Raw genomic sequence first — 27,749 nt, 5'->3', positions numbered from 1 at the left:
CTTTAAAAATAAAATAAAATGTGCAGTGGTCAAACCTGGTGTGTAGGCTTGCCAGGGGCTTGGTAGACAGTAAACCAATTACAGCCACTATCAAGATAACCCCCAAAATGTGAAATGCCCATGGATATGTCCAGAAACACATTCAAGTGACTGACAACCCACTGCTGCTTATTTGGGTTAATTCACCCACATGGCCAGGCATGGGCAAGACCCCTCAGAGGAAAGAGAGCAGATGGGATTTGGGGGCTTAACCCCAGGTATGAGAGATTCAAGTCACCAGACTTGGGACTAGTATTATACATATTACAAAGACTTACTTACTATGTTAGGTTCTAACTTTTATACTGCAAAATGGCCTCTCAAAAGAAGACAAGGACATTAGCTATTTTTGATGGGCTTTTCCACTGGCCTGCAACACCATCCCTAGTTTCCTGGGGCAGCCTCATTTGTGACCCTTGTTCAGTCGAGAGCATGGTTCAACTCAGGGGAACAATGGCCAGCAGGAGTGTCCATGAGCCAGGCTTCGCCTAGTCTGGGGCGGTGGCTGGCAGCCGGTGCTTCTTGGGCTGGGAAACCCACTATTTGTTCTGTTCATCCACTCTATCTTCAAAACTCCCTTAAACCTCTCAGTGGATTTCAAATACTGGTTTGGGTTAGCCTTTTGTAGCTGAAAATGTCTCGGATCTACTTAAAAAAAAAAAGGTATTGTGTTTAATATAGTCTTTTAACTAAGAAGTTCCTGGAAGATTTAGGTAAAGAAGAAAATTAAAAGTTTATGACTTTCGTATCAGACACGTGGCCTTAGAAGAAAAGTGTTATTCCCTGAGTCTTTCCTTTTTCCATTCATATCATGCCAATCTTTTCCTCCTGCTCTGATTTCTTTTACTAAGTTCCTTTCCTGCTTTCCTTTTTAACCAAATATGGGAGGTATTTACCCAAGCGTTCCCTAAAATAAATCTGAAGAGCCTTCCAAACTTCCTCTCTAGCAACAAACCCACCTCAACTCACCTTAGAGAAAGGGCTTTCATCTGCTTGGTAGGGGCAAGTTTAGAGAAGGACGGAAACTGATATTTGTGGAGAACGCACACATTCCAAAAACTCGTATGATTATATTTTTAATCATCACAAGTATCTTGCCAGAAGGGGGATATGGAGAAATGGAGGCAAAGAAAGATTAACTGGTGCAAAGCTAGTTCCATCCACTACCAGGAGTGGAAGAATTGGGCACAGGGCTCCAAGATCTGGGCTCTCTCCATGCCTCACTCGGAAACACGAACATGCTGGAACAATGCACCTGCACTTCACCAGAACATACCACAAAGGCTACCATGAACCTGTCATTATACTGGAGGGCAGAGGAGCAGGGAGGGGAATGAAGGAGGAGGAAATGGAATTTAAGGTCTTCTTAGGGAGATAAAACTTGCCCATTATAAGACAGGATGACTCATCTGGGACAGTACGGACATGTGGGGCCAGATGATTCTTTGTCGTGGGGGGTTGCCCTATGCATTGTAGGCTGTTGAGCAGCACCTTGGCTTCTACCTACTATGTATCAGTAGCACCCCCAACCTCTACCCCTAATCCCTCCTGTGTGTTTTGGTCCAAAGACCAAAAATGTCCCCAAGGGCTGGGAGGCAGGCCACACCCCCAGTTGAGAACCATTGTGGTAAGAGGACTCAGATGAGAGGCTCTGAGATCTTACTCAAGTAAATGTCCTCAAGCACAGGGCATCCCCAGGGATGTGCCCGCAACGCGCGGTGGCCACAGTGCCCACACACACTATGTGATGGGGAGCGGCTGCCTCTGAGACCCCGCTTACCCTGCCACCTTCTCCCCTTTCCCACACTAAGTCAGACTGATGATTTCAGCGCCACCATCCCACTGGAGATGGAAATCTCACACTCAAGAGTGCTAAGCTGGGCTTGGCCTAAGGACCACGGCACTCAGGCATGCAAAGAAATGCATGTCTGCAACCAAACACCCAAATGAGAAGGGCATGCTGAAGGACAAGCCCCCTCACCCTCTGCACCCACAGGCTCTTAAATAGTTCTGCACTCAGACCCAACTTCCCACACGGTTTTGCCTTAAGCAAGGGCCTGTCTAGTTAAGCCCAGTCATTGAAGGCCAAGGCTGAAGGTTCTATCCCAATGCAAGCCTCAAAGATATTAAGATCTTTTTTACTTAGTTACTTTTCATTAGAATTCATTTTTCAGTTACTTGTTATGAAATATGGGAAATAGCAACCCATTGGTTTTACTCAAATTACTTAAACTCCAGAACCAACACTCTTCAGAACAGAATCATCTCATGACAACACATTTACCTCTAGTTCCCGCTCATTTCTGCTAACTTTCTAATAGGGCTTTTCCCTCAGCCAAGCTCTAGGAGGTGATCTTAGAGTGGGGACCCTATGCTAGCTCAGGGCACTCAAATCTCGGGTCTCCTTTTGCATTCTTGAAAATGAAGAATCCCGAAGAACTTGTGTTTCTGTGGGTTACATTATTCATATTTACCATATTAGGAATTAAAACTGAGAAATATTTATTTTTTTTAATGTTTTTATTTATTTTTGAGAGAACACCAGTGGGGGAAGGGGAGAGAAAGGGAGACATAGGATGTGACACAGGCTCCGTGCTGAGAGCAGAGAGCTGGATGCGGGGCTCAAACTAGGAACCACGAGATCATGCCTGAGCCAAAGTCCAACGCTTAACCGACTGCGCCACCCAACCACCCCTACTGATTTATTTTTAAGTAAACTCTACATCCAGTGTGAAACTCAAACTCAGCACCCTGAGAGCAAGAGTCACATGCTCTACTGACTGAGCCAGCCAGGCAGCCCAAAACTGAGAAATCCTTAAAACACAGAATATATGATGAACATATATGTCTTCAGGGTGAGAACTGCTGAGCTAGATTAACACTTACACTATGATTTTGTCAGCTTTGACTTTTACCAAAGAAAAGGAAAGAAAGAAAGAAGAGAAAGAGAAAGGGGGAGAGAGAGAGAGAGAGAGAGAGAGAGAGAGAGAGAGAGAGAGAAAGAAGAAAGGAAGGAAGGAAGGAAGGGAGGGAGGGAGGGAGGGAGGGGCGGGCCTGGGTGGCTCAGTCAGTTAAGCATCTAACTTCGGCTCAGGTCATGATCTCATGGTCTGTGGGTTCGAGCTCAGAGCCTGGAGCCTACCTCAGATTCTGCATCTGCTCTCTCTGCTCCTCCTCCACTCACACTCTCTCTCTCTCTCTCTCTCTCAAAAGTAAATAAACATTAAAAAATTTTAATAAGAAAGAGAGAAAAAGAGAGAGAGAGAAAGGAGGGAATGGGGAGAGAGAAAGAGAGAGAGAGAATGGAAGGAAGGAAGGAAGGAAGGAAGGAAGGAAGGAAGGAAGGAAGGAAGGAAGGAAACGAAAGAAATTTCTCTGAGCAGAGCCCAATATACAAAATGTACAAAGGAGGATTTGGTCGCTGCCCTCCTTGCTCCTGGATCCTCTAGAATAGGCCTTCCGTGATGCACAGTTTGCTTTTCCCCCAGGACCCAGCAGAAGCAGTCATCAGTCATGGTGGGACTATGCTCCATCACTTTAGGAATGAAATGCTTCCTTTTTCCATACACACTGCTAACAGACTGGGGAAATGTGAAGGCAAACATGAGGTGTCCTCAGCAATGTCACTGGCTTGAATCTCATCAAAGCATTTATGAGAACTGATGTCTGGTCACCACCCACTTCACAGAAACACCCATCAGCGAAGAGTGACCCGATCCTTCCCTCGCCAACCAGCCTAAACTCCTTGACCTGAAAGCCTCTTCCTTCCCTATCAACTTTCAGTGCCCCTTAAAGAACTTCTTTGCTTCCTTTCCTTCTGCCCTCTTCTGGGAGATTATTCCCCCATCTCTCCCTGTCACACACAGCCCCTCTCTGTAAAACCCATCTGACACTTCCCACCCCATAGACTCACTTCTCCTCATCATTACTATCTATACCAGGGACTGGCTCTCAGCTCAGGGCAAGAACCAACTCTTCATAGTACGCGTGGACCAGAGAAATCCCTCCTAACTCGTGCTTCTCTGAATGACTCAGGATAAATTGAGGACATCACCTACTGGCTGACAATCCCACACAGGACTTGGTGACTGGCAGGGGCTTCTTAGGGAGGATAGCCTAGCACTGCCCCCCACCAGCTGTCTTCTGGAGAGCACTTCGTCCTCCCATCCCCTACACATGGCTGAGGATTTGTTCCCTGTGTTCCCAGCCCCAGATCACAGCTGACCAGACTAAAATGACCACCTGATCCAAGATGGGCCAACAAATCCTCTTCCCAAAATCCTATAGGATTGAAACCAAGACAGTGTCACACCCACGGATATTGGGGGGCTATGTCTCCTACCAAGCAGGTGGAGAAAGAAAGAGAAGAATAAAAGCAGATATATACAGAAGATACGAGGTGGGGCCATTGGCACTGAGCCCAGAGTCAGCTATTCTAGAAGAGCAGCAGCTACCCAGGAGCCTCGAGAGCAAATCCCCTTTTGGCTAAACGCAACTCAGGCTAGGTCTCCGTTAAGTGGAACCAACAATCCTAACTAAGCCAGGGGCTACTGAAAAGCACCGATTTTTATCTACACATTGGTGAAGACAAAAGGGGGCAAAGGGGAGAAACTAACAAAGGTGAGTCTTTATCTCAAATCTCAGGTCAGCGACTTGGGAGCCGTTTGATCTTAGGTTATGTAGAGAATGTCTCTGGGACTTGATTTCCTCATAGTAAAACAGGAATCTGGACACAATCTCAGAGCCAGTCTTAAAATGAAAGATGCTGCAAAGAAAGCACCTAGCGCGGAGCGAGCACCGAACACATGATGGTTGCTGTTATGTTCTCCTCAGGCACGGACCGCGAGCCAGGCTCTGTGTTAAGTTCTCCAAAAATACCACACAGGATAGTGCAAATGCAATGACAAAAGGCAGCATGAGCCCTAAGCATAAGGGCCCCAGAACTGACGTGACCTTTCTGAGGTCACTCTGCCAAAGCTGGGTCTCTCTGACCCCAAAATTCCCTGCCTTTTTTTTATCTCTTCATTCATTTCCTCATGCTGTCCTCCCGAGTACCAGAGCCAGTCCAGAAACTACCAGAAAGAGCTGTTGACTGTCTTGTCTTTCAAAACCCTTCCAAAGGGTCCACCTCAACACGCGATGAGGGGGAGGAGAAGTTTATTCTACCTCCATTTACGGAATCTGGGCCAGGCGGGCTTTGTTAGGAACTCTACCACATCCTCCGTGTTCCTGCCATCAGACCCTCAGTTATGTGGACGCGTCATAGGAACCGAAACTAGTACGGTCAACCTTCAAAATTCTTGCCAGTCCCAGATGCTTAATAAACACTGTTTGAATTGAAGGGTTGAAATGCCCAGGGGATGAGCACAGATTCCTGCTCTGTGGGGATGTTCAAGACCCTTGCTTTTAGCAGCAAGCTGCTCAGAAATGTCAATTTTATTCTATTTTAAAAACCAAGTCTGCCCTTCAGTGCTGCAAAGACAATCTCCCCAAACTAGAATCTCAAGGGAATAAACTTTAAATGACATAGAAAGCTCAAAATATTAGAAGAGTAAGTGCCCATAACAGCTCTTTAACACGAAGTGAGAGAGAAAGGCCCAGAAAGCGGAGAAATTTGTTCTGGGCCTGGTGTGATGCAGGGCCTGGCCTGATGCCCTGGCTGGCTCCCCGTGGGGGGCTCCCTCTCACCCCAACTCTACCTCCCTAGCTGGTCCCACTGTCTGCCTTGCCTCCTGCAGAATCGAAAGGATTACAAGGAAGGGATCATAAATCATTTTTCTCTCATGAGTTTATAGTGTTCCCTTCTGAGGAGTTCAAAAGCATTCAGTAATAAACCAAGGTGATGAGTTTATGTCTTTTGCTTTTAAAATGAAACTTTATTTGAACTCCTGGAGAGGCATTTACAGGTTTTTAATTTAGGACATTCCTCTCTTGTTTCAACATTTCGCCCCATGGCATTTTCTGTGGGCGGGGAGGTGATGAGGGAGGGGGGCAGGGGGAGAGAGAGGGGTCTGTGTCTGGCCCTCCCCTGTTCTCCCAGAGGCTTTTCCGAGTGCCTGACACAGTCCTCCCTTCTATGGCTTTAGCAAGTCTCAACATCTATATGGAGAAGTCCCTCCTCCCACCCCCACGTTGACTCGGCTGTAATCTCTTTTGTGCTTGTCTCCACTGCCCACCGCCTTCTTGCCATAGCCACTGAGAGCAAAGAAATGAGAGAAAAGCAGGCTATCTGCAGGAGAGAGGGCTGCCCACGAGGATCACTTTGCTTTTCTTTATCTTAGTTTCTTGCTACTGCCCTTGGGGGCTAAAAATAAAACGTGCAGTTAGCAAAGTTAATAAAATTGAAGCTGAGAACAACTACACTTTAAAATCAGAAATGAAAAGAGGCGCCTGGGTGGCTCAGTTGGTTAAGCATCCAACTTCGGCTCAGGTCATGATCTTGTGGTTAGTGAGTTCAAGCCCTGCATCAGGCTCTGTGCTGACAGCTCTGAGCCTGGAGCCTGCTTTGGATTCCGTGTCTCCTTCTCTCTCTGCCGCTCCCCTGCTTGCGTTGTCTCTCTCCAGCTCAAAAAAATAAATAAATAAACATTAAAAAAATGTTTTTTAATGAGAAATGGAAAGGGACAGAGAAAGGAAGGTAGAAAGAAAAAAAGGGGGGAGGGAAAGAAGAGAGATGGATGAGTCATCACACCTCCAGTACAGACGCAGGCTCTAAACAAATGTGAAACTGTCTTGCTTTGTCTGGCCCAAATGTTTTTGCTAATGATTTTATTCAGGTGTTAAGCCAAATTTCGGGAACTAACCACGTGTAAATACTGCCTGGCCACCACACAGACTTTCCAGCCAGAGACGTGGGGGGGGGGGCGGGGGGGGCTGTTGCTTGCAAGCAGGTAGAACCACACACTTAGCTTCAGGGCCCCTGCATTCAATAAATATTTGGTGAATGAATAAACCCAAGAAGTACTTGATGATTCAATATATGTCTAGGGTTTTATTCCCCCTGGCTTCACAGGCCAGCGGGCCAAACCATACAAACCTCTTCAAGTAAAACCACTACATGGCTGTTCTAGGTGGAGAAGGTAGCAAGCGGGTTCTCCAAGTGACTTCAATAGCAGTGAGCCATCGAAGAACAATGGGGTGTCCCTGGGAGCCCTGTTCCAACCCACGTGTAGACACGACAGATGCAAAGGTAGAGCTCCACTGGGCTGGAGCAAAACAAATTAAGTCAAGCTGCTGGGCCCTGCAAAGCAGCAGCTTTAGTATAGGAGGAAATATTATAGAAGGAGTGTTCTGCCCACAAGGAAAGCAGTGTTCCTAACCTTTGGATGTAGCTGGCATTTCTCCTAGGAAAACACTACAGTGTTCTCAAAGGGGCTGTGGCTCTCCTAGCATCATTAAGCAGCGCTGGCCAACTATTTAAACGATGAAGTATCAGGGCCTGGGTCACCTAAAACACCTTGATTTGACTTCATGAACTGTAAACCAGACAGGTAATAATTCCTGGGTTGTCCCCCGCCCCCCGCCCTTGTAAAAGGGCAAGAGAACTTGACAAATGCTCAGAAGCTATTCAGAAGACGAAAAGGGCAGGAAAATCCTAGTTTAGACCCCTAATGGTCTCCTGGACCGGAAGCCTTTCAGAAGACACTGGCTGGGACAGCTTCAGGTCTGAGAAAACGCTCCCTCCTTAAACATCTGGGGCACTTGGGTGGCTAGGTCAGTTGGGCATCCGACTTCGGCTCAGGTCATGATTTCTCAGTTTGTGAGTTTGAGCCCGAGTTGGGTTCTGTGCTGACAGCTCAGAGCCTGGAGCCTGCTTCAGATTCTGTGTCTCCCTCTCTCTCTGCCCCTCCCCTGCTCACACTCTGTCTCTCTCAAAAATAAACATTAAAAAAAGAACAAAAAAACCCAAAACCATCCTGCCTGGATCCTCGAGAGGTCAGGAATCAGGACTGTCCCCCCCACCCTGCCAGTCTCCCCATGGTACCTAGATAGCCGCTTCTGAGATTATAAACCATATCCAGGCAGCAACACTATCCTTAGGAGATACCGCCTTTCCAGTTAGAATTCTAATAACTTTCTTCAAATCTTCCCCTTTAAGAAAATGATCCGGTTTAAAATAGAGGGTCATCTGTCAGATTTTAAGATCTGATGGACAGTTTTCCCACAATAAATTTCTATCTTAACACTGCAGCTGGAGATAATGCTGACCTTGGCTAGCGAGTCTCTCGCTTCGTGCTTCTACATGGGGTGGCGGCAACCAATGGCAGCAATTATTTATTTATTTATTTAATTTTTTTTTTTTGAGAGACAGAGAGTAAACAGGGGAAGGACAGAGAGAGAGAGAGAGACACAGAATCCGAAGCAGGCCCCAGACTCTGAGCTAGCAGTCAACACAGAGCCCGACGCGGGGCTCGAACCCACAAACCTCAAGATCATGACCTGAACCAAAGTTGGATGCTCAACCGACTTAGCCACCTAGGTGCCCCAACAGCAAACATTTTTTGAAAGCTTACTCTGCTGGCCATTTGTATCTCATCTCACCTCCTAAATGTCCTATGAGGTAAGTTCTAATATAGGACCATAATTGCTGTCTGCCATTCTGAAACCAAAAAAGCTCTAAAACCCAGCAGTTTTTCCAGAACTTACTTGGCAGCAAAACTTAATGGACTTGAACTCTTTTAGAGGCAAAGCTGCCCTGAACTAACAGGAGATTTTAGTTATCCCACTTAATGTGAATATCTGTACAGTATGCTACACAAATACAAAGGTGTTTAGTTAGGAAAGACTGCCCCAGATCTCCTGGGGGTACTTAATATAAAAATATGTATAGCCTTCATACCTTTCTAAATTCCCCAAATCTCAGACTTCTGACACCTCTGTCCCCAAGGGTATAAGGTACTGTCAATCTCTATTATGAACCCATTACACAGATAAGAAGCTGAAACTCCTGGAGGGGAAGTGACTTGCTGATAATCACAGAGTGGACAAGAGAGGGAGCAGACTCTGAGGTGGCAGACTCCGTCAGAGCCTAAGCTTGGAAACGCCATGGAAGGCTACCACAGGGCATGTGTTAGCCCTTCCCCACACGGTTCCACTAGGAGAGAGGGCTGTGCCAGGATGGCTCTTCTCTGTAACCAACTTTTTGAGGAACTGATGAAATGGAGAGCAGAGAACACCAGTCAGAATCAGAGCGATTCAGAGGGCCTGGCACCTACCTTGCCCAGGACAGTGAGACATGGTTTTGGGTCCAATTCTGGCTGTTCCAGCTTCACTACTCCTACCCAGCCATATTCATACAAGTCCTCTTCATCATTGTTATTACATAGGCCCAGGGGGTGCATCTAGAAAGCAAAATAGAAAGAAAGCTTCAATATACAGGCCATAGATGTGCTTGACTCACACTGTAAATGTCTCAGACTCAATCAAAAGTAACCTCAACTCTTAAATGGGGGCGGGGGGTGTTGATTTTATGGACAATTTCTCACTGCTGTTTTTTTTTTTAAAGTTTATGTATTTATTTAAGTAATCTTTACACCCAATGTGGGGCACGAACCCATGACCCTGAAATCACAAGTCACATGTTCCTCAGCCGGAGCCAGCCAGGTACCCCACTCTCTCACTGCTTTGTAAGTGGTGGTTACCCAAGGTGGACACCACCCGATAGAATGCAGGGAAAGAAATATAGCATAACTCCCATGTAAATACCAACCTAAATTCCTGTGAAATATTAGAACATTAAGTAGAAATTACAGATGAGATTAGCTAGGTTAGTAACCTTGTCTATTTGACTTCTAGACCTTAATGACGCATCTACTTCAAGTTCTACAAAAGGACCTGGAAACATACTCAGGAGTTTATAGAAAGATCACTGGACATGCAGCAGAATCACTAGTATAATTAACAAGCTGTTTGAAAGGCTACCCCTGGCTACCAGGAAACAGATTAAATCCTTTGAGGGTTTCTTCAAAACAGGCAAAGCAGAAAATCAAAAATAGGAAGAGGAGCATCATCACATTTTCGCTAGCAAAAGTGCAGTCATTGGGAGTCTAAAAACAACAATCCTTAAGTGTGAGCTCACGGTTGTTATTGAGTGTCATTAGGCCCTGGATCCCCAGTAACAATCTGAGAGGAGGAAATCCTCATGGATAAATGAACTTATCAAGAAATTAATGAGTCCAGCACCGTGCTAAACTCTTTTAGTAACTGGAAGAAACTTGTCTTCAGATTCATGGCACATTAGAGACACAAGAGACCTAAGAATCCACTGTGGTTGACAGAATGAAATCCTCCAAAGCTGGCCTCCAAAAGCTGGAAAAAAAACAAGAAAACAGATTCTCCCAAGAGCCTCTAGGAGGAATGTCACAGACACGTCCATTTTCGACTCTGACCTCAAAACTCAAGGGAACACATTTGTGTTGCTTTAAGCCACTAAGTTTATGGTAACTTGTTATAGCAGCAAATAGGAAACTAAAACATACTTTTTACATGCACCCACCCACCCCGACCACTCATCTTATAGATGAGAAGTTCAAGGTAAGTAGCTTTTCCAAGACAAGAAAGCCAGCAAGTGGCCGTATCCACAGGTGACCTAGCCCTCAGATTTACAGCCCAGTGCCTTCCCACTCTACCTGCTTAATTTTACTGTCCCTTCCTCCAAGAGCTAGTCATTTGACTAGGGGAGAAAGACTAAGTGATAAAATATTTAAATTTTTTTAATGTTTTTAAATTTTATTTTTGAAAGACAGAGAAAGACAGTGTGAGCAGGGGAGGGTCAGAGAGAGAGAAAGAGGGGCACCTGGGTGGCTCAGTCGGTTAAGTCTCCGACTTCGGCTCAGGTCAGATCTCGCATTCAAGGGTTCGAGCCCCGCGTCAGGCTCTCTCTGCCCCTCCCCCTCTCATGCTCTGTCTCTCTCTGTATCAAAAAAAAAAAAAAAAAGAGAGAGAGAGAGAAAGAGACACAGAACCGGAAGCAGGCTCCAGGCTCTGAGCTAGCTGTCAGCACAGAACCTGATGTGGGGCTCGAACCCATGAACCGCGAGATCACGACCTGAGCTGAAGCCGGACGCTCAACCAACTGAGGCACCCAGGTGCCCCGTGATAAAATATTTAGGGGGAAATGTTGCCAGTTCTAAATTCTGTGCTAGTAGAGTTGCAATATGAATGCAACTAGGGAGCAGAAGTTGCTGGAATGTTCGGGGAAGCCCTGTGCACCCACCATGCCATTGTGTGAGCTAAGCTTCAAGGAAGAGTCAGCTTGGTCAAGGAAAAAAGGAGAGAGAGCAGCCAGTTGCTCCAAACCTGGGGAGGAGCTAAAGGTTCCAGGGGCAAGAGGAACAAGACCGGTCTGATGAGCCTGAAGGGCCACGGTCTACACCGAGGAGGAAAGAGACGTGCTCAAAAACTGGAAAGATGTTTGGATACCAAGACAACACCACAGATTCCTTGGGCAGCAGAGTGGCACACTGAAAACGGTTTCTTCTGGAAGTGGTGTGCCCAGCTTCAGGTGGCATCAAGAGTGGAGGACTGAAGGGTGTAGCCCAGAGACAAGAGAATCTTGGCAATTCAACGGAGCAACAGGTGGGGGGTTCACAAGCCCATAAGGCAGGTGAGCACAGCGTGCAAAAGGGGGTGGCCAGTAGCTATCTCTATAGCGGGCGAGGAATGACCCATCCCCAGGGAATTGCAACACATGAGACAGACAGCCCCAGGACATCCAATTTTTGCATGAGTCCTTGGGCTGGAAGGTCGCACCCAAAGGACATAGGATTCTGCAAAGAGCCCAGTCCACTCTGACATGTTTGGTGATTATTAAAGGATGATCAGCCTGAAGTGAAGACTTCTGACAGGAGAGAGAGGATGAGTGAGGGTGCTAAAGCCAACTAAGCCAACTGTGCCAATAGCCTGTCACTTCCACTGCCACGAAAGGGCTCCCGGCCCAGCTCGAGTCAGCTTCCTAAAATCCCAGACCAAATCCTGGCAATGGCAACCACACCACTGACCCTTTTCCAGAATATTCCAGGGTATTTTTATCCTGGCCACACGACTTGAGGTTTCCAGATGGAGAGGTGCTTTCTGTTACACGTGAATGAGGTTTGGCCAATGGTGCAGAACTACACCACAGGGGCAGAGATGTCGTGCACGTCTAACTAAGACCATGTATCTATGATTCCACTGCTAGGACATGTCCAGAATAGGCAAATCCATAGAAATGGAAAGCAGGTTTGTGGTTGCTGGGGCTGAGGGAGAGAGAAATGGGGAGTGACTGCTTAATGGGTCCAGAGCTGTGTTTTGGGGTCATGAAAATGTTTTGGAATCAGAAGTTAGTGATGGATGCACCACACTGTGAATGGACTAACTGCCTTTCAAGTGTATAAAAATGGTTTAAATGGTGAATTTTATATAAATTTTTTCAACAATAAAAAAGTTAAAAAATTTTTAATGTTTATTTAGTTTTGAGACAGAGAGAGACAGAGCGTGGGCAGGGGCTGGGGGCGGGCAGAGAGCGAGGGAGACACAGAATCCAAAGGAGGCTCCAGGCTCTAAGTTGTCAGCACAGAACCTGCCATGAGGCTCGAATCCACAAACCGTGAGATCATGACTGGAGCCAAAGTTGGACGCTTAACCGAATGAGCCACCCAGGCGCCCCACCAATAAAGAAGTTTCAGAAAAATGTCTCAAGAGTTTACTCAGCAATGAGTGCACTCAGCTAACATGGGGATCCACAGTGGAGGACAAAATGGTTTCTACCCTTCGAGAGCCGAAGCCAGTTACAGCAGCCCTTCTGGAAACCACGTCCTGCAGAATACCAGCCCTGAGAGGTTAGAAACAGTTCCTGTGCAAGTAACTAACACTGAGAAACACTCCATGGGGAGCCAGGATTTACTTCTGGAAATTAAAGCTCTGCAGAGGTCTCAGGTTTGAAGAACAAATGGTGGTTTTTTTTAAGTTTATTTTTTATTGAGAGAGACAGAGAGAGAGAGAGCAGACAGAGAGAGAGAATCCCAAGCAGATTCCACACCATTGCACAGAGCCTGAGGCAGGCCTCTAACTCAAAAACTTTGAGATCATGACCTGAGCTGAAATCAAGAGTTGGCCCCTTAACCAACTGAGATACCCAGTAGCCCCTGAAAAACCACAGATTTTTAACCTTTGTAAAAACCAGCACTTCCTACCCTTTGATTATAAGCCAATTTTGTGTGTACACTCCTATCACACTGTTTCACGGACACGTTTTGAGAAATGCTAAGTTAGGAAAAACACATACAGGCATCAGAGAAGAAATCTAAAATCAACGTGACTTAAGGCAAATCTCAACGTCCTCATGCTGATCACTCATGAAGCAAAGAGTAGGGGGTATGGTGGAAAGAACAGAGGGATGGTCATGAGCAGCTAGGGAGAAGAGGAAGAAGAGGAAGATCAGGAATGGGAACTGCAGAAGTAGGAGATGCCCAAGCCTGGCCCTCTGCAGCCATGGTGAGGAGGGAGCAGCCACGACCAGACCACTCTGCTGTGGAAAAGCACAACACATGGGCACAGGAGAGGCATGTCAAGAGTGCACCCACAGGCATGCAGAAATCTGAACTCTGTAAGCCTCAATCAAACACACCGGCTGGTCCCGATCCCCTGGAGGCTGTCAGGCCCTGAGCCCTGGGCCACACGTCATGCCAGACACTCTCTCCCTCTTCTGCCGTCATACCCTCCTGTCCGCCTCTAAGGTGCCCCAATCATATCTTCCACTGACACTGCAGGAACTGTTAGCTCCAAATGGCAGCCCCATCAAGGGTGTTGACTTCTAAACATGGATCAAAGGCTTAAAAACCAAAAGAAATTTCTCTAAAGCACCAGTGGGCACAATCCATTGACGTGGGTTGTTTATTTCCCCGTGGAGGTACAGAGGCCACCAAAATCCCATCTCAGAAGATTGAAAACCTACTTCACCCATTCTGCCTCCTTCCCAGCTCCACCGTCTGTGTCTTCTCTCCTGAGTTCCTTATTCCAGTTTACACTTCCCAGTGTCCAAGTAGTGGGCCTCTGAATTCAACCTCAGCTGGGTCTCCCGTGTAACTGGCTTCTTTGCCCCATCTGCTAAATATTATATGATTCATGGGGCACCTGAGTGGTTCGGTCAGTTAAGCCTCCGACTTCAGCTCAGGTCATGCTCTCACGTTCGTGGGTTTGAGGCCTGCATCAGGCTCTATGCTGACAGCTCAGAGCCTGGAACCTGCTTCAGATTCTGTGTCTCCCTCTTGCTTTCTGCCCCTCCCCCTCTCATGCTCTGTCTCTGCTCAAAAATAAATAAAACATTAAAATAAATAAACAAATACTGTATGATTCAGGTCTCTGTCAGCTCATCTCTGATGAAAGTATCAGCTTCTAGAAATGCCTGCCACCCCAGGCCTCCGACCACTTACATCCTAGGGCTCTCTTTTTCCAAGAGCTCCAACTTATGAGCTCTGCAGAATGTTTTATAGGGAAAAACAAGTAGCCATAACATGAAAACATTCATCTGTGAACTGACCTGTCTCAAAAGGTGGCATATTCTAGGCAAAGATATAAAATGCAAACAAGAATGCCATGTTTGGGGAAAGCAAGGAGAGGATTTTCTCATAATTAACTATTTATATTTACTATGCTGCTATGTTTATGCATTTTACCTTATTTAATCCTTATAGCAACTGCTTGTTAATTGTTAGAATATCAGATGATACAGTGACTAGACATGGTAAGTAAGTTGCAAACTCAAAGTCCAAATTAGCAGTTGATGCAGAATATAATGGAGCCCATAAAAGCCATATTAGTCAATAACAGGATTCCACTCAAAGCCAATGGCAAACAATCCAGTGAAAGATTAAAGAAGAAATACACAAGAGAGCTTCTGCAGAGAATCATCAAAGAATTATGACAGAACTTTGTAACAAGTAAGAGAGTTCTCTGATATTCTTGAATTATTTTTGATAATCCTGTTTTGAAGTCAAACATAAGAGAAAGATGCCACATTCATACATTCATACAATTTTGCCGAAAATATCCCAAAACTGCCTATATGAGATTCACTGTTTATGCCCAGAAATCAATAGTAGCAGCAATTATAATGTAACTTGTTACGTTAAAAAATAAACTGTTATTTTCCATTTCATTTTTCAAGATAAAGCCCCAAACAATTTCTTTAAATTAGACCCTAATTTAAAAAGATTCCTCTAAGTCCTATATTAGAGTACAATCATCCATGGAAAATGAGGGCCTCCTACATATGAAGTACACATATTCTCCTGAAGATTCAGACAGATGCTGCCTCCACACTATCACTCCAGAGCCATCACCTAAGGGAAGGACAGCCTGGAACTAGATAGAAGCCCAGCAAAGTGCCTGGGATGGATTCACAGAAGAGCAGTGCAAATAACCAACCAGCTACAATTAAAGCATAAGAATCTAAAAGAAAATGTGTCTTGTGTTGTATGTAATTTGGCCTCATGCTATCAGAACAATAATTTGGGGATGCTCAATGTCCTTGCTTAAGTCAGTTGAAGGAAAATGCCCAGTTAATCCTTCACGTGAGGTTCGACATTATTATGAACGTGGCATCATTATGGCTCTTGCTCTTCTTACTCCTCATTTTGTTTCAAGGGGTGTTTGGGGATGGAAAGAATGAGAGCTTTGGAATCAGGCAACCTTCTGCTTAAACCTCACTCCTGCCTCTTAAGAGGCATATCAATTTGGACAGATGACTCCATTTCTATAAACCTCAATTTTCTCATCTGTAAAATGGGGACAGTATTATCTTCCCTAACAGGGTTCTGTAAGGATTAAAGGAGATAAAACATAACTTTAGTAACACAGCAGATGCTCTATCACTGGAAAAGCCCTGTCTGTCTTCACTTCCTCTAGACTGGTCTTATATGCTTGCACTTTATGCCTTTGCCTAGAATACTCTGTCCTTTGAGACGAGCTTCAATGTGACCCCTTCCATGGGGCTTTCTTGAATGCACCAATACACATAGTTGCTTCCTACTTTCATGTCACCAAATGCTTTGTTTGGTGCTTACCACAGTTCGTTCAGCCCCCTCCCTAAGACAGGCACCTGCTTCTAGAAGGAGCACCTTACAGGGATCGTCCCTTTTCACCCCACCCAGAGCATTGTGCTCAATAGGTGCTCAATAAATGACTGCTGTCAGAACAGCATTTGGCTGGAGGCAGGCCTGACACCATGCCTCATGCTTTGTTTTTGATAAGCCACTTAGGTCTCTGCTCAGCTAAGTGAGGCACCAGGGCAAACAGGTCAGAGTTTAATCAAATGCTGCATGGACTTCAAACAACCTGGCTCTTACAGTCACTGATTACCAAGTCACCAAAGACATCCTCAGGACTAAAAAGATTTACAGGCAATGGCAGGGGAGCAAAGGCTGTTCCTTGTTGGTTCTGCCATGGGACCCCAGCAGCCAGGCATGCAGAGGCGGCCAAGGCTTCCTGTACACAGAGAACACAACACTGCTACCCTTCACTCAGGCAGGTGTATGACGCTTTATAAGAGCAGTGAGGGGGAAAGATGAGAGAATGTGCCCCCCTAAAAAGCAAAACTTCACATTTTCCCAACTGCATCTGATTTCAGAAGCCACTGTCAGCTCCAATAAGACAAGAGAACACACCAAGGACCAGCCAGGCATGGGATCCAGGACACAGGGAATCCAACAAAGAGGAGAAACAGAGGATGGCATCCCCATTACCAGTTGGCTGGGTGACCAAGCGAGATGGGACCAGCTGCAGGTGAGCCTCCCCCTACCCAAAGAAAACAACAACCTGAATCATTACCAGTGGGCCTGACAGTACCAATAACAGTTTTTCAGTTCTGAATAAGAGAATGAAAAGTGATAATCAGGGGCGTCTGGGTGGCTCAGTAGGTTGAGTGTCTGATTTCAGCTCCAGTCATGATCGCAGTTTGTGAGTTCAAGTCCCACACTGGGCTCTATGTTGACAACTCAGGGCATGGGGAACCTGCTTCGGATTCTGTGTCTCCCTCTCTCTCTGCCCCTCCCAGCTCACACTCTGTGTGTGTCTCTCTCTCAAAAATAAACATTTAAAAAAAAAGTTAGCATCATATAGAAAACTCAAGTAATGGGGCAGGATGCGACAATTATTAACTACAGAAAAAAATTTTTAAGTTACACCAGAATTGTAAACGCAGGGTATGGCCTACATGGCCTGGCTGAAAAGAGGGATATTAATAGTATAAACCCTGATCTAAACAATAATTGTGATACAGCTACCCTGGAAAAATGTATATATGTGATGAGGGGGAGGGGGCAGAGGGAAAGAAGGGAAGGAGAGGGGGAAAGAAAACAAAATCTTCACTTTCCATAGCAAGAAGTAAAAAAAAAAGTTTAATGGACTGAAAGTATGAAGTAGCAGTTATAAGCATGTTATTCACAGAAATTTAGAAATATTCAGAGATGAATAGCAGAAGAAACCACTAAATAAGTTGCCCCTGGAAATAGCAATCAGGGATGGCAAAGGGTGAAACAGAACACTTTTTAAAAAATAAATGCTTATTTATTTTTGAGAGAGAGAGAGAGGTAGACAGAGCATGAGTGGGGGAGGGGCAGAGAGAGCGAGGGAGACACAGAATCCGAAGCAGCTCCAGGCTTCATGCTGACAGCAGATACGCTAACGCAGCGCTCGAAACTGTGAACTGCAAGATCATGACCTGAGCCGAAGTCGGAACTCAACTGAGGCACTCAGGTGCCCCAAGAATGCTTTTTTGAAATGTTTATCCATTTATTTATTTTGAGAGAGAAAGAACATGAGTGTGAGCATTGGCAGGAGTGAGAGTGGGCAAAGACAGAAAAGAGAGAATCCCAAGCAGGCTCCATACCATCAATGCAGAGCCAGACTTAGGGCTCAATCTCATGAATCGTGGATCATGACCTGAGCTAAAATTAAGAGTTGGACACTTAACCCACTGGGCCACTCAGGCTCCCATGAAAGCTTTTTTATTATAAGCCATGATGTAATTCATTGCCTTTTTATAAACATTATACATGTTTTATTTTGATTAAAAACTTTATGCACTGCTGGACAGCAGTCCCTTCCTCCAGGTGTTCCAGCAGATTCTATGGGTCCTGCGGGGAAGCATTATGTTTGGCCAAAGAAAGACTCCAGAGGCATCCTACAGAGACAGTGGGCACTTGGAGGGAGATTGTCTAGATTGACTGCTCTGGAAGCCATCCAGGGCCAGGGCTGAGGATGACTGGGGACAAAGCACAGGGCTGATTCAGGGAGACAGAGAGAACCAGTAGCCTTTACCACCCCCACAACCACAGATAACTCCCAGGTGGCACCAGGTGTGACGTGGATTTGGGTGTTATAGAGATCACCAGGGTGATTGTTCTGAGAAGCCCCAATCCTCTCCTAGACACAGAAAGATCTTATAATAATCTTTGGAAGAGACCATGAATATCCTACTTGCATTTCCAAATAAGGAGCTGCCTAAGTAAAATGACTATCAACAAGCAACACGTATACATGACCATCATCAGTGCCACATATCAAAGATCTGGTTTTATGCTGAAATATGAAGATGGACCCTCTTCAAATTTCTCAGAGCCCAACGAGGCTGACTATCATGGTATCCCTGTTTCATTAATGGACAAAGAATCTTCAAATCTTCAAATGGACAATGGAACTTCAAAGCCAAAGGACCCTGCCAGACAAGGTTAAATATCTGGAGGAACAGAACTATGCTCCCTTGAGTACGGGACATCAAGCCAAGCTTTGAAACCAAGACCAGCTCTTTAAGAAGCTTTCAGTACAAAATCCTTGAGATATACTGGTGCACTTTCCACGCGTCTGAAAGGACAAAACTGAAACCGTGGCTGGCGGTGCTCTTATCCAGGGTTACAATATCTCTATACCCCGCTCAAAGTTTAAAATAGCTTCAAAAGCGCCGCCTGCTTCTAAGTGGGTTACTGTTACACAGGAGCCAAGCACTGAACTAATAGCAGGAGAGACATTTCACTCTGTAATATTATCTCATCAAAAAAAATTCCTGGGGATTTAAAAGGGAAACTTCCTTCCCTTTGTCCCTTTTGCCACTGCCGGACAGGGTAGGGTGTCACAGTGCTATAGAGGTTTACCTGAAACAATGGCCTCTAGACCTTTTCTTAAAAGGTGTGGTGGCCAGAATCAAGACGTATAAGGTATGTGAAGGAATGGAAAAGGATAGCCCCATACGTTTTTCTCTTGAATCATAGCGATTATTTTTTTCTCTTCTATGTACAAAGAAACAGACAACTCTCTTTGCTTTTTGAACAAACACAATTTAAACCTTTGTCTGCATCTAGAATCTAGAAGTACCTGAATACAGCTCCCCTTGGCCCCCAGCCCACCCCCCCACTATGTGGTAACGGCAATCAGGACAGAAACCTGCTGCAGACACAGAAGGCTATTTCTGCTGTTTGCTGGAACTTCCAAGTGGGAGCTGTCTGAGGATTAAACCAGCACTTCTCAGGGCACCTGGGTAGCTCAGTCAGTTAAGTGTCTGACTTTGGCTCAGGTCATGATCTCACAGTTCATGGGTTCAAACCCTATGTGGGGCTCTGTGCTGACAGCTCAGAGCCTGAAGCCTGCTTCGGATTCTGTGACTCCCTCTCTTTCTGCCCTTCCCCGACACACTCTGTCTCTCTCTCGAAATAAATTTATTTTTAATTTATTTTTATGTTTTTTATTTATTTTTTGAGAGACCCTCCTGTAAGCAGGGGAGGGTCAGAGAGAGAGGAAAACACAGAATCTGAAGACAGGCTCCAGGCTCTGAGCTAGCTGTCAGCACAGAGCCCGACGCAGGCCTCGAACCCATGAACCGTGAGATCATGACCTGAGCTGAAGTCAGACGCTTAACCGACTGAGCCACCCAGGTGTCCCTCTCAAAATAAATTTTAAAAAACATATAAAAAAATTTTTCTTAAACCAGCACTTCTTTGCTGAGGTCTCTGGCTGTCAGAACGCTAAGTTGGAGTCTCTTGCAGTGGGTGTCATTTTGTAGAAAAAAAACAAGAACAGCCTCGATCCTATCAGGCTCTGCTACACCGAAAGAATAACCAAGAGATTGCTTGTATGAACCCGGGTAAAGCAACAAATATCTCAAGGCCACGAATTTCAAGTCCACTTTCTCACTTAAATATTCCACATCCCCTGGAATTTCACTCTATCAGATAATTACACTGAAACTTAGGTAAGGCCCTGTGTACATATCTTATGTCTGATTTAACAAACCTCCACTCAGAACTTCCATTTCCAATTTCAACTAATAAGGAGATGTTTCATTAGTTAAAATTTTTTAAAGTATCCAATTGACCATAGAAAAACATCTGAAAATGTTAAGCAAAAGATAATTCTACAATCATTCATTTTGTTTTGTTTTAATGTTTTTTCATTTTTTTAATCTCTACACCCACCGTGGGACTTGAACTTATGAGCCCCAAGATCAAGAGTCACATGTCCTACCAACTGAGCCAGTCAGGCGCCCTTCTACATCTGTTACAGTGACTCAAGGTGACTCATATGGCCATTAGATGACAAGTGTTAATTTCTATACAGAAATTCACTGACATAGTTTTATTTCAAATTGTAAGGCAATATAATAAACGTCACTTGATTTTTTAAAAATATTTTATTTTTTTAAGGTTTTAGTTTTTAATGCATATTCATTTTTGAGAGAGAGAGAGTGGGAGAGGGGCAGAGAGAAAGGAAGACAGAGGATCTAAAGCAGGCTCTGTGCTGATAGCAGATAGCCCTATGCAGGGTTTGAACTCCTGAACTGTGAGATCATGACCTGTGCCGTAGTCGGAGGCTTAACTGACTGAGCTACCCATAAAGATTTTATTTTTAAGTAATCTCTACACCCAACGTGGGGCTCAAACTCACAATCCCAAGATCAAGTCACTTGATCTACCGACTGAGCCAGCCAGGCACCCCTTGACTGTTCTTATTATAAAAAGGTAAGGATTAGGCGCTTACAGACACCAGAGTTCCCAAATCAAGAGGAAAGATGTTGGAAAAGAAGTAGAATTCTCATTCTTCAGATTTAAAAAGAAAACTATGGGGGGGGTGCCTGGCTGACTCAGTTAGGAAAGTATGAGACTCTGAATTATGAGTTCAAGACCCACGTTGGGCATGGAGCCTACTTAAAAAATAAAAATAAACAAATAGAATAAAATACTATAAAACAACAAATCATTAAGATAACACGATGTCATTCTGAAACTAGAAGAATAAAACAAGTGGAAAAGAAATTCCAAAAACACATTTAAGTTTTTTATGAGATCTCAATATAACACAAACTGGGAGTAACATCAGGATGTATAAAGGAATCGTTTAATAAAATCTGCGGGCAGGCAGGTAGCAAGGAAGAGAAAAGTTCAGTCTGGCCATCATAAGTTACTCTGAGGAATGATGAGGCAGCAGGAGTTAGGACAATTCCTGTAGGACAGTTAATAAGCTAGATGAGCAACAAAGTGGGCCAAAAGAACAATGTATTCTTAAAACTTCCCCATATGATTAGCAGCAGAATAAAAATAAAATAGAAATGAATGAAATGACAGAGAGTTAAGGGATAAATATAGTCTATAGTAAAGAACAAAAAAACCATCAATCTCACTGCTGATTAATACACAGCAGAATCAAAGTTAATCAATGCTAAACCTCACTGAGGCAGGGCTATACGGAAAGATAACTGTGAACACATCTGGCCACGTGGTTTCTCAGCTCAATTTGGGGGGCACTGGCCTACCAAATGCAACAAAGCTCAAGCTGCTTAGGCCCTTTTCTGCCCCACAATTCCCTTTTTAGAATAGATCCTGAGGACATAATCTAAAGCAAAGAAGAAATGTTAAATAGTAAAACCTTAAAGCAGTCCTCCTCCAAATCGTGAAAACTTAGGGGAAAAATGTGCTGTTACTGACCATACTACATAATCAAGCAAAACAATGTGCATAATTTATGGGCTATTATGTCATCACAAGAAGATAATGATGAAGAGAATACAGTATAAAAAGTACCACGTGTAAAATGTGAGAAAAGTTTATGTGCAAAATAATGCCTATTGAAAAATACCATCTGGGGCTCCTGGGGGCTCAGTCAGGTGAGTATCCAGTTTCAGCTCAGGTCATGATCTCACAGTTCGTGGGTTGGAGCCCCGCGTCAGGCTCTGTGCTGACAGCTACCTCAGAGCCTAGAGCCCGTCTTCAGATTCTGTGTCTCCCTCTCTCTCTGACCATCCCCTGCTCACGTATTTCTCTCTCTCAAAAATAAATAAAACATTAAAAAGAAAAGTACCATCTGGTGATGGGCAAAAACTGAAAACAAACGAAGGGGGTACCTGGGTGACTCAGTCAGTTAAGCATCCAACTTTGGCTCAGATCATGATCTCAGTTTTTGAGTTCGAGCCCTACATCAGGCTCTGTGCTGACAGCTCAGAGCCTGCTTTGGGATCCTCTGCCTCCCTTTCCCTGTCCTTCTCCTTCTCCTGCTCTCTCTCTGTCTCAAGAATAAATAAGTAAACATTAAAAAAATAAAAGTTGGTAGGGGCACCTGGATGACTCAATTGGTTAAGCATATGATTTCAGCTCAGGTCATGAGCTCAGGATAAGTGAGCTAGAGCCCCACTTCAGGTGAACACAAGCCCCACTCCAGGTGAGCCCTGCTTCTCTCTCTCTCTCTCTCCCCATTTCCCTCTCTCTGCCCCTTGCTTACTTGTGCCCCTCCCCTAAAAAAAAGATTCATGGGGCAGGGGCGCATGGGTGGCTCAGTCCATTAAGTGACCAAGTCTAGATTTCAGCTCAGGTCATGCATGACCTCACAGTTTCTGAGATAAAACCCCTCATCTGTCTCTATGCTGACAGCATGGAGCCTGCTTGGAATCTCTCCCCCCCCCCACCAATTCTCTCCCCTCCTCTTCCCCTCCCCCACTCGTGCGCATGCACACACACATATACTCTCTCTCAAAATGAATTAATAACATTAAAAAAAATTGGTGGGTCATTGTCATTAGAAAGGAAGGACAGTGGGAGATTTTCCTTGTTTGGATTCCAGTGCAGTATTTATTTAAACAAAATTTGCTGAGCACCGACCCTGTGTTGGACATCGGGCTGGAAAAGACAGTTAAGATCTGGGCTCTCCCTTGCTGTATTGCTGTTTGATAGGCAGTTTGAAAAAAATTCTAAAATGTATATGCATACACTGTATGTATATGCATAACAGGTGACTGAAATTTGAAGCTCATGTGGGCTTTTTCCTTTACATCAGCTCTATGGGTAACACAGTTTCAAAGTAACAAATGACTGAACTGGGTAGTAACGCATCCTCAAACAGATGTGTGCTTTTGCCACAACCTGCCTTCAATGGGCTGTCAGCAGGACTGAGCGCGCTCGGCACAGGCTGCCTACAGTGCTCAGGAAGAAAACACAAGAGGAAGGTACTGCAAACCGGTTCGCAGGGTGCAACCAACAAAGAACCCTGTTCTGATCAATGGAAACAGCAGTTTAGCACCGGATCTCCTAATACATCCAGCTTGCTCAAAAGAACATCTGATCCTAGAAAAACTTCAGAAGATTACACCATAATAATCCCTTTCCTTTCTTTGACACACACAGAAATGGCAGACAAAAACACGTCCCCAAAAATGGCAATAAAGTAAGTGCAACTCAGGGGTTCTTTATCAAATAAAGACAATAACTCTTGAGATTTGGAATTCCTCACGAGGAACCAGTGGATGGAATAAGCCCAGCTTGCTGTACTCTTGGGTTTTCTGAATGCAAAGAAAGGTGGGCCTTTGAGGGGCAGGTTCATTACTTCCCCATCAAGGTTCAAAGGTCGTTTTATTCAGAAGTTCTCTTTGGAAAAACATAGAAAGTAAAATAAGAAGAATAATTCAACACTTGCCAAGCAACTGTTCTGAGGAGATTTTTAACCTAGTTTATTTTTTTTAATGTTTATTTATCTTTAAGAGAGAGAGAACGAGAGTGCTAGTGGAAGGACAGAGAGAGAGGGAGACACAGACTCAGAAGCAGGCTCCAGGCTCTGCGCTGTCAGCAACAGAGCTCAATGTGGGGCTCGAACTCACGAGCTGTGAGATCATGACCCGAGTCAAAGTCAGACGCTTAACTGACTGAGCTGCCCAGGCACCCCTTAACCCAGTTTTAAGAGCAGGTGCTCCGGTGTCTAGCAGAACCTGTCATTCTACGCTGATGCCGCCTTGGAACTGCGGTATCAGACACAGACTGTAAGCCATCAGCCATGGTGGATCCCGGCGCTGCCACTAAACATCTGTGTGGCCTTGGAAAAGTCACAGCACCTCTGAGGCTTGTTCCCCAGCCAAAGGGCAGCGCTGATCATGCCCACCATGGATGTATTCCTGAGGATTAGATAGCAGGCAGGCCTACATGCCTGGCAGTGGGCCAAAAGTCATGACACCAAAAGCACAAGCAACTGAAGAAATAGATCAACCGGACTCCCAAAAGAACTAAAACCACTTATACTGCAAAAGACACCATCAAGAACGTAAGGAGACAACTCATAGAATGGAAGAAAATACGTGCAAATCATGTATCCAATAAGAGACTAGAATATATAAAGAACTCTTACAACTCAATAATAAAAAGACAAATGACTGGATTAAAAAATGGGTAAAGGGGGGTGCCTGGGTGGCTGTCTGTTAAGTGTCCGACTTCAGCTCAGGTCATGATCCCATGGTTCGTGAGTTCAAACCCCCACATAGGAATCTGTGATGACAGTGCAGGCCTGCTTGGGATTCTCAGTCTCTCTCTCTTTCTTTCTCCCCCTCTCCCCACTTGTGTGCACGCTCTCTCTCTCAAATAATCTTTTTAAAAATGGGCAAAAGATCTTCATAGATATTTAAAAAAAAAAAAAAGATAGGCAAATGCCAACAATTACATGAAAAGCTGCTCAACATCATTAGCCATCAAGGACATACAAATCAAAACCACAATGAGATGCCACCTCATAGCCACTAGGATGGCAGTGATTAGAGAGATAGAAAAAGAGTGCTTTCTAGGATGCGGACAAATCAGAAATGTCATACACTGCTGGTAAGAATGTAAAATGGTAAAGCTGCTTTCAACACAGTCTGGCAGTTCCCCTTCTGGCGGTACATCCAAGAGAAATGAAAACATAAGTCCCTGCAAAAACTTGCACAGGAATGTTTACAGTAACATTATGTATAATAGCTTAAAGGTTTAAGTAACCCAAATATCCACCAGCAGATGAAGGAGTCAACAAAATGAGGCCTCCCCATACAATGGAATATTATTTGGTCATAAAAAGGAACAGAGTACTGATGCGTGCTACAGTACAGAGGAACCTTGAACACACTGAGTGAAAGAAACCAGTCACAAAAGTCCATATCTTGTATTACTTATTCATGTGGAAGTCCAGAATAGGGAAATCCATAAATCTACAGAGACAGAAAACAGATTATCTCAGCAGCTGCTTAAGGCTTGAGGGTAAAGGAATAGGAGAGGGAGGTACATGGTTTCCTTCTGAGATAGTGGTGATGGTGGACAGTGTGCGCATACACTGAAACCCACTGAAATGTACACTTCCCATAGGTGAATTGTATGGCATATGAATTATATTTCAGTAAAGCTCTTATTAAAGAGCTATGCAAATAAAGGATAAGTTACAAAAGAAAAAAAGAACAGTACGACAATACTCTCATGGTCATTGGTGGCCTGGTGTGATGAGAACACAGCCCCGAGGTCCAGTGTCCTCATCGGTATATCAGGGATGGTGTCTGCATTACCTGAGCGAGATGGCACAAGCCAATGCATTTAATGAATTAGGATTCCAAGGTTGACGGGTAAATTAGGGCATACTGGCCAGAGGCAAAAGGCCCTAGCTGGGGGCGCAATGCCACCATGAACAGTGAAAACAGGAGGATCCATCTAAGGGGTGTGGGTGGAACTGGAACTTCCCCCATTCAACATCCCCAAGACCATGTAACCAAGCAAGAAATCCATCAAAGGAATGCATGAAGGCAGGACACCAGTGACAAATCCAGAGTGGGCAAGAGCCCCAAGGGAGGGGAAGGGTGCCCTGGGTTCCCTGAAGCCTCACTAGCAAACACCCATAAGCTACAGATTCACTCCACTCCATCCCAGCTGCTTGGTAATTGCCCTGGTGAGTTTCCAACCCAGGAAGGGCCACTTGATGAAAATCATCTGATTAAAATATTCCTGTGTAGTCTGTTAATAGCAGGGGAAGCAGGGATAGGGAGCAGAGGAAACCACAGGCTCACGAGTTAAAAGCAATAAATTATATACTGGGCTTTGCCACCCCGTATGACCTTGGGCAAGTCGCATAAGGGCCCCATTCTCTCTGATCCTTTGAGCAAGAGGAATGCCTGCCACTTTCCTACCCCATGGGGGTTTGGGGAGGATTAATGAGATAATGTCTGAGCGGTACTCCAGGCTCCTTGGAGACAGCCGCTATAGATCAGGAATTATTAGTGGAAGCTAGGACAGTTTCTGGCCCATTCCTCACCTCATTAAGCTACCTATGCTTTATTACATCTGCTATAAAAGTTCTTGCTCAAGGAAGAGTGGACCCAGAAGGTCATAACCCAGGTTGGGTCTGCCCTTTGCCAATCTGGTTAAAGCCATTCCCTAAATCCACACTCTGGGCATCTTGAAAGTTTAGCACAGAGCCCAGCATTTGATACCAGACATGGATGATTAAAAGGGCCCTCTGGACTTTTTTCTTTAATTGAGATCCTTTGCTTTGTGTTATTACCTCCCAGCCCAACGTTCTAGGGCACCAGGGGAGTGACTGCCAGGTTAGAGAGGGGCGCGGCGCGGACAGGTTCCTGGAGTCTTCCCAACTCGGTTCTTAGGTGTCAGACTGATGGACAGGTTTTTGTGGTGTCTAATTTCAAGGCTACCAACTAAAGAAACCAGGTGGATCTTCATTCACAATAAAAAAAAAAAAAAAACATATTTATGGTACTTAAGTGAGGGCAAGGCCATGTTTCATGAGTGCACGTAATAGGTACAAAAAATATATACTCAATGTGAATCTCCATCTTCAAGCGTCTTTATCCAGTGAGGTGAACATTTATTCCTAGAAAGCTCACTAGCTTTGGTATGTGCCAGAAGAGAAGTCAGAAAAAGGACCCAGGTGCTCCATGTGAAAGGAGGCGAGCCATGGGCCTCTGGGCCAGATGGGAGAGGGGAAGAGCTCGGCCGTGCCTCTCTTGCAGGCAGCCATGTGGGCCACAGAGGCAAAGGCCTGAACGAGTTATTCCTGATGAACAAGAGAGAACACAGAGGGTGGGGGGAAGGTGAAGTGCACTTCAAGGCCATCTCCCCTCACCTCCTGTCTTCCCTGGGAGGCTGTCATGAGACAGTTTCTCATCACCTTCTGGGTTCTGATGAGGATGAGACTCTTGCCTCACCACCCCTCAGAAGAGAGGTCCTCAGCCCCTTCGGTTTCTGTACTTTTTCAGTGTGGGACAAAGGCCACAGGGAACTGGCACCTTTGGCTACTTCCCTTTCACCGTCTATGTAAGCAATAACTCGTTTGAATCTAAAAGTGGCTCGTTGTGCCTTTACCTGATGAACCAGTCAGGTCTTGGCCTGTCTTGTGCACTTGACAAGGGGGTGCACCTGACTCTCACTTTGATTGCACCGAAGCTTTAGGTCAAGAGG

General features: G+C 45.0%; 1 protein-coding gene across 1 annotated transcript in view; it reads right to left on the bottom strand.

Annotated features, from left to right (window-relative positions):
• Positions 1 to 9,380, bottom strand: part of ZNRF3 (zinc and ring finger 3) — a 60,833-nt gene extending 51,453 nt beyond the window's left edge. The window contains exon 1 of the mRNA XM_029921527.1: positions 9,255 to 9,380. Coding sequence (XP_029777387.1) covers positions 9,255 to 9,380 — 126 coding nt within the window. The remainder of the gene's footprint in view (positions 1 to 9,254) is intronic.
• Between the last annotated feature and the right edge of the window lie 18,369 nt (positions 9,381 to 27,749).

The sequence above is a fragment of the Suricata suricatta genome, chromosome 14 (genome assembly GCF_006229205.1).
Source record: "Suricata suricatta isolate VVHF042 chromosome 14, meerkat_22Aug2017_6uvM2_HiC, whole genome shotgun sequence".
Lineage (NCBI taxonomy): Eukaryota > Metazoa > Chordata > Mammalia > Carnivora > Herpestidae > Suricata > Suricata suricatta.
The sequence above is the reverse complement of the archived record's forward strand: the minus strand, read 5'-3'. Positions and strand labels throughout refer to the sequence as shown.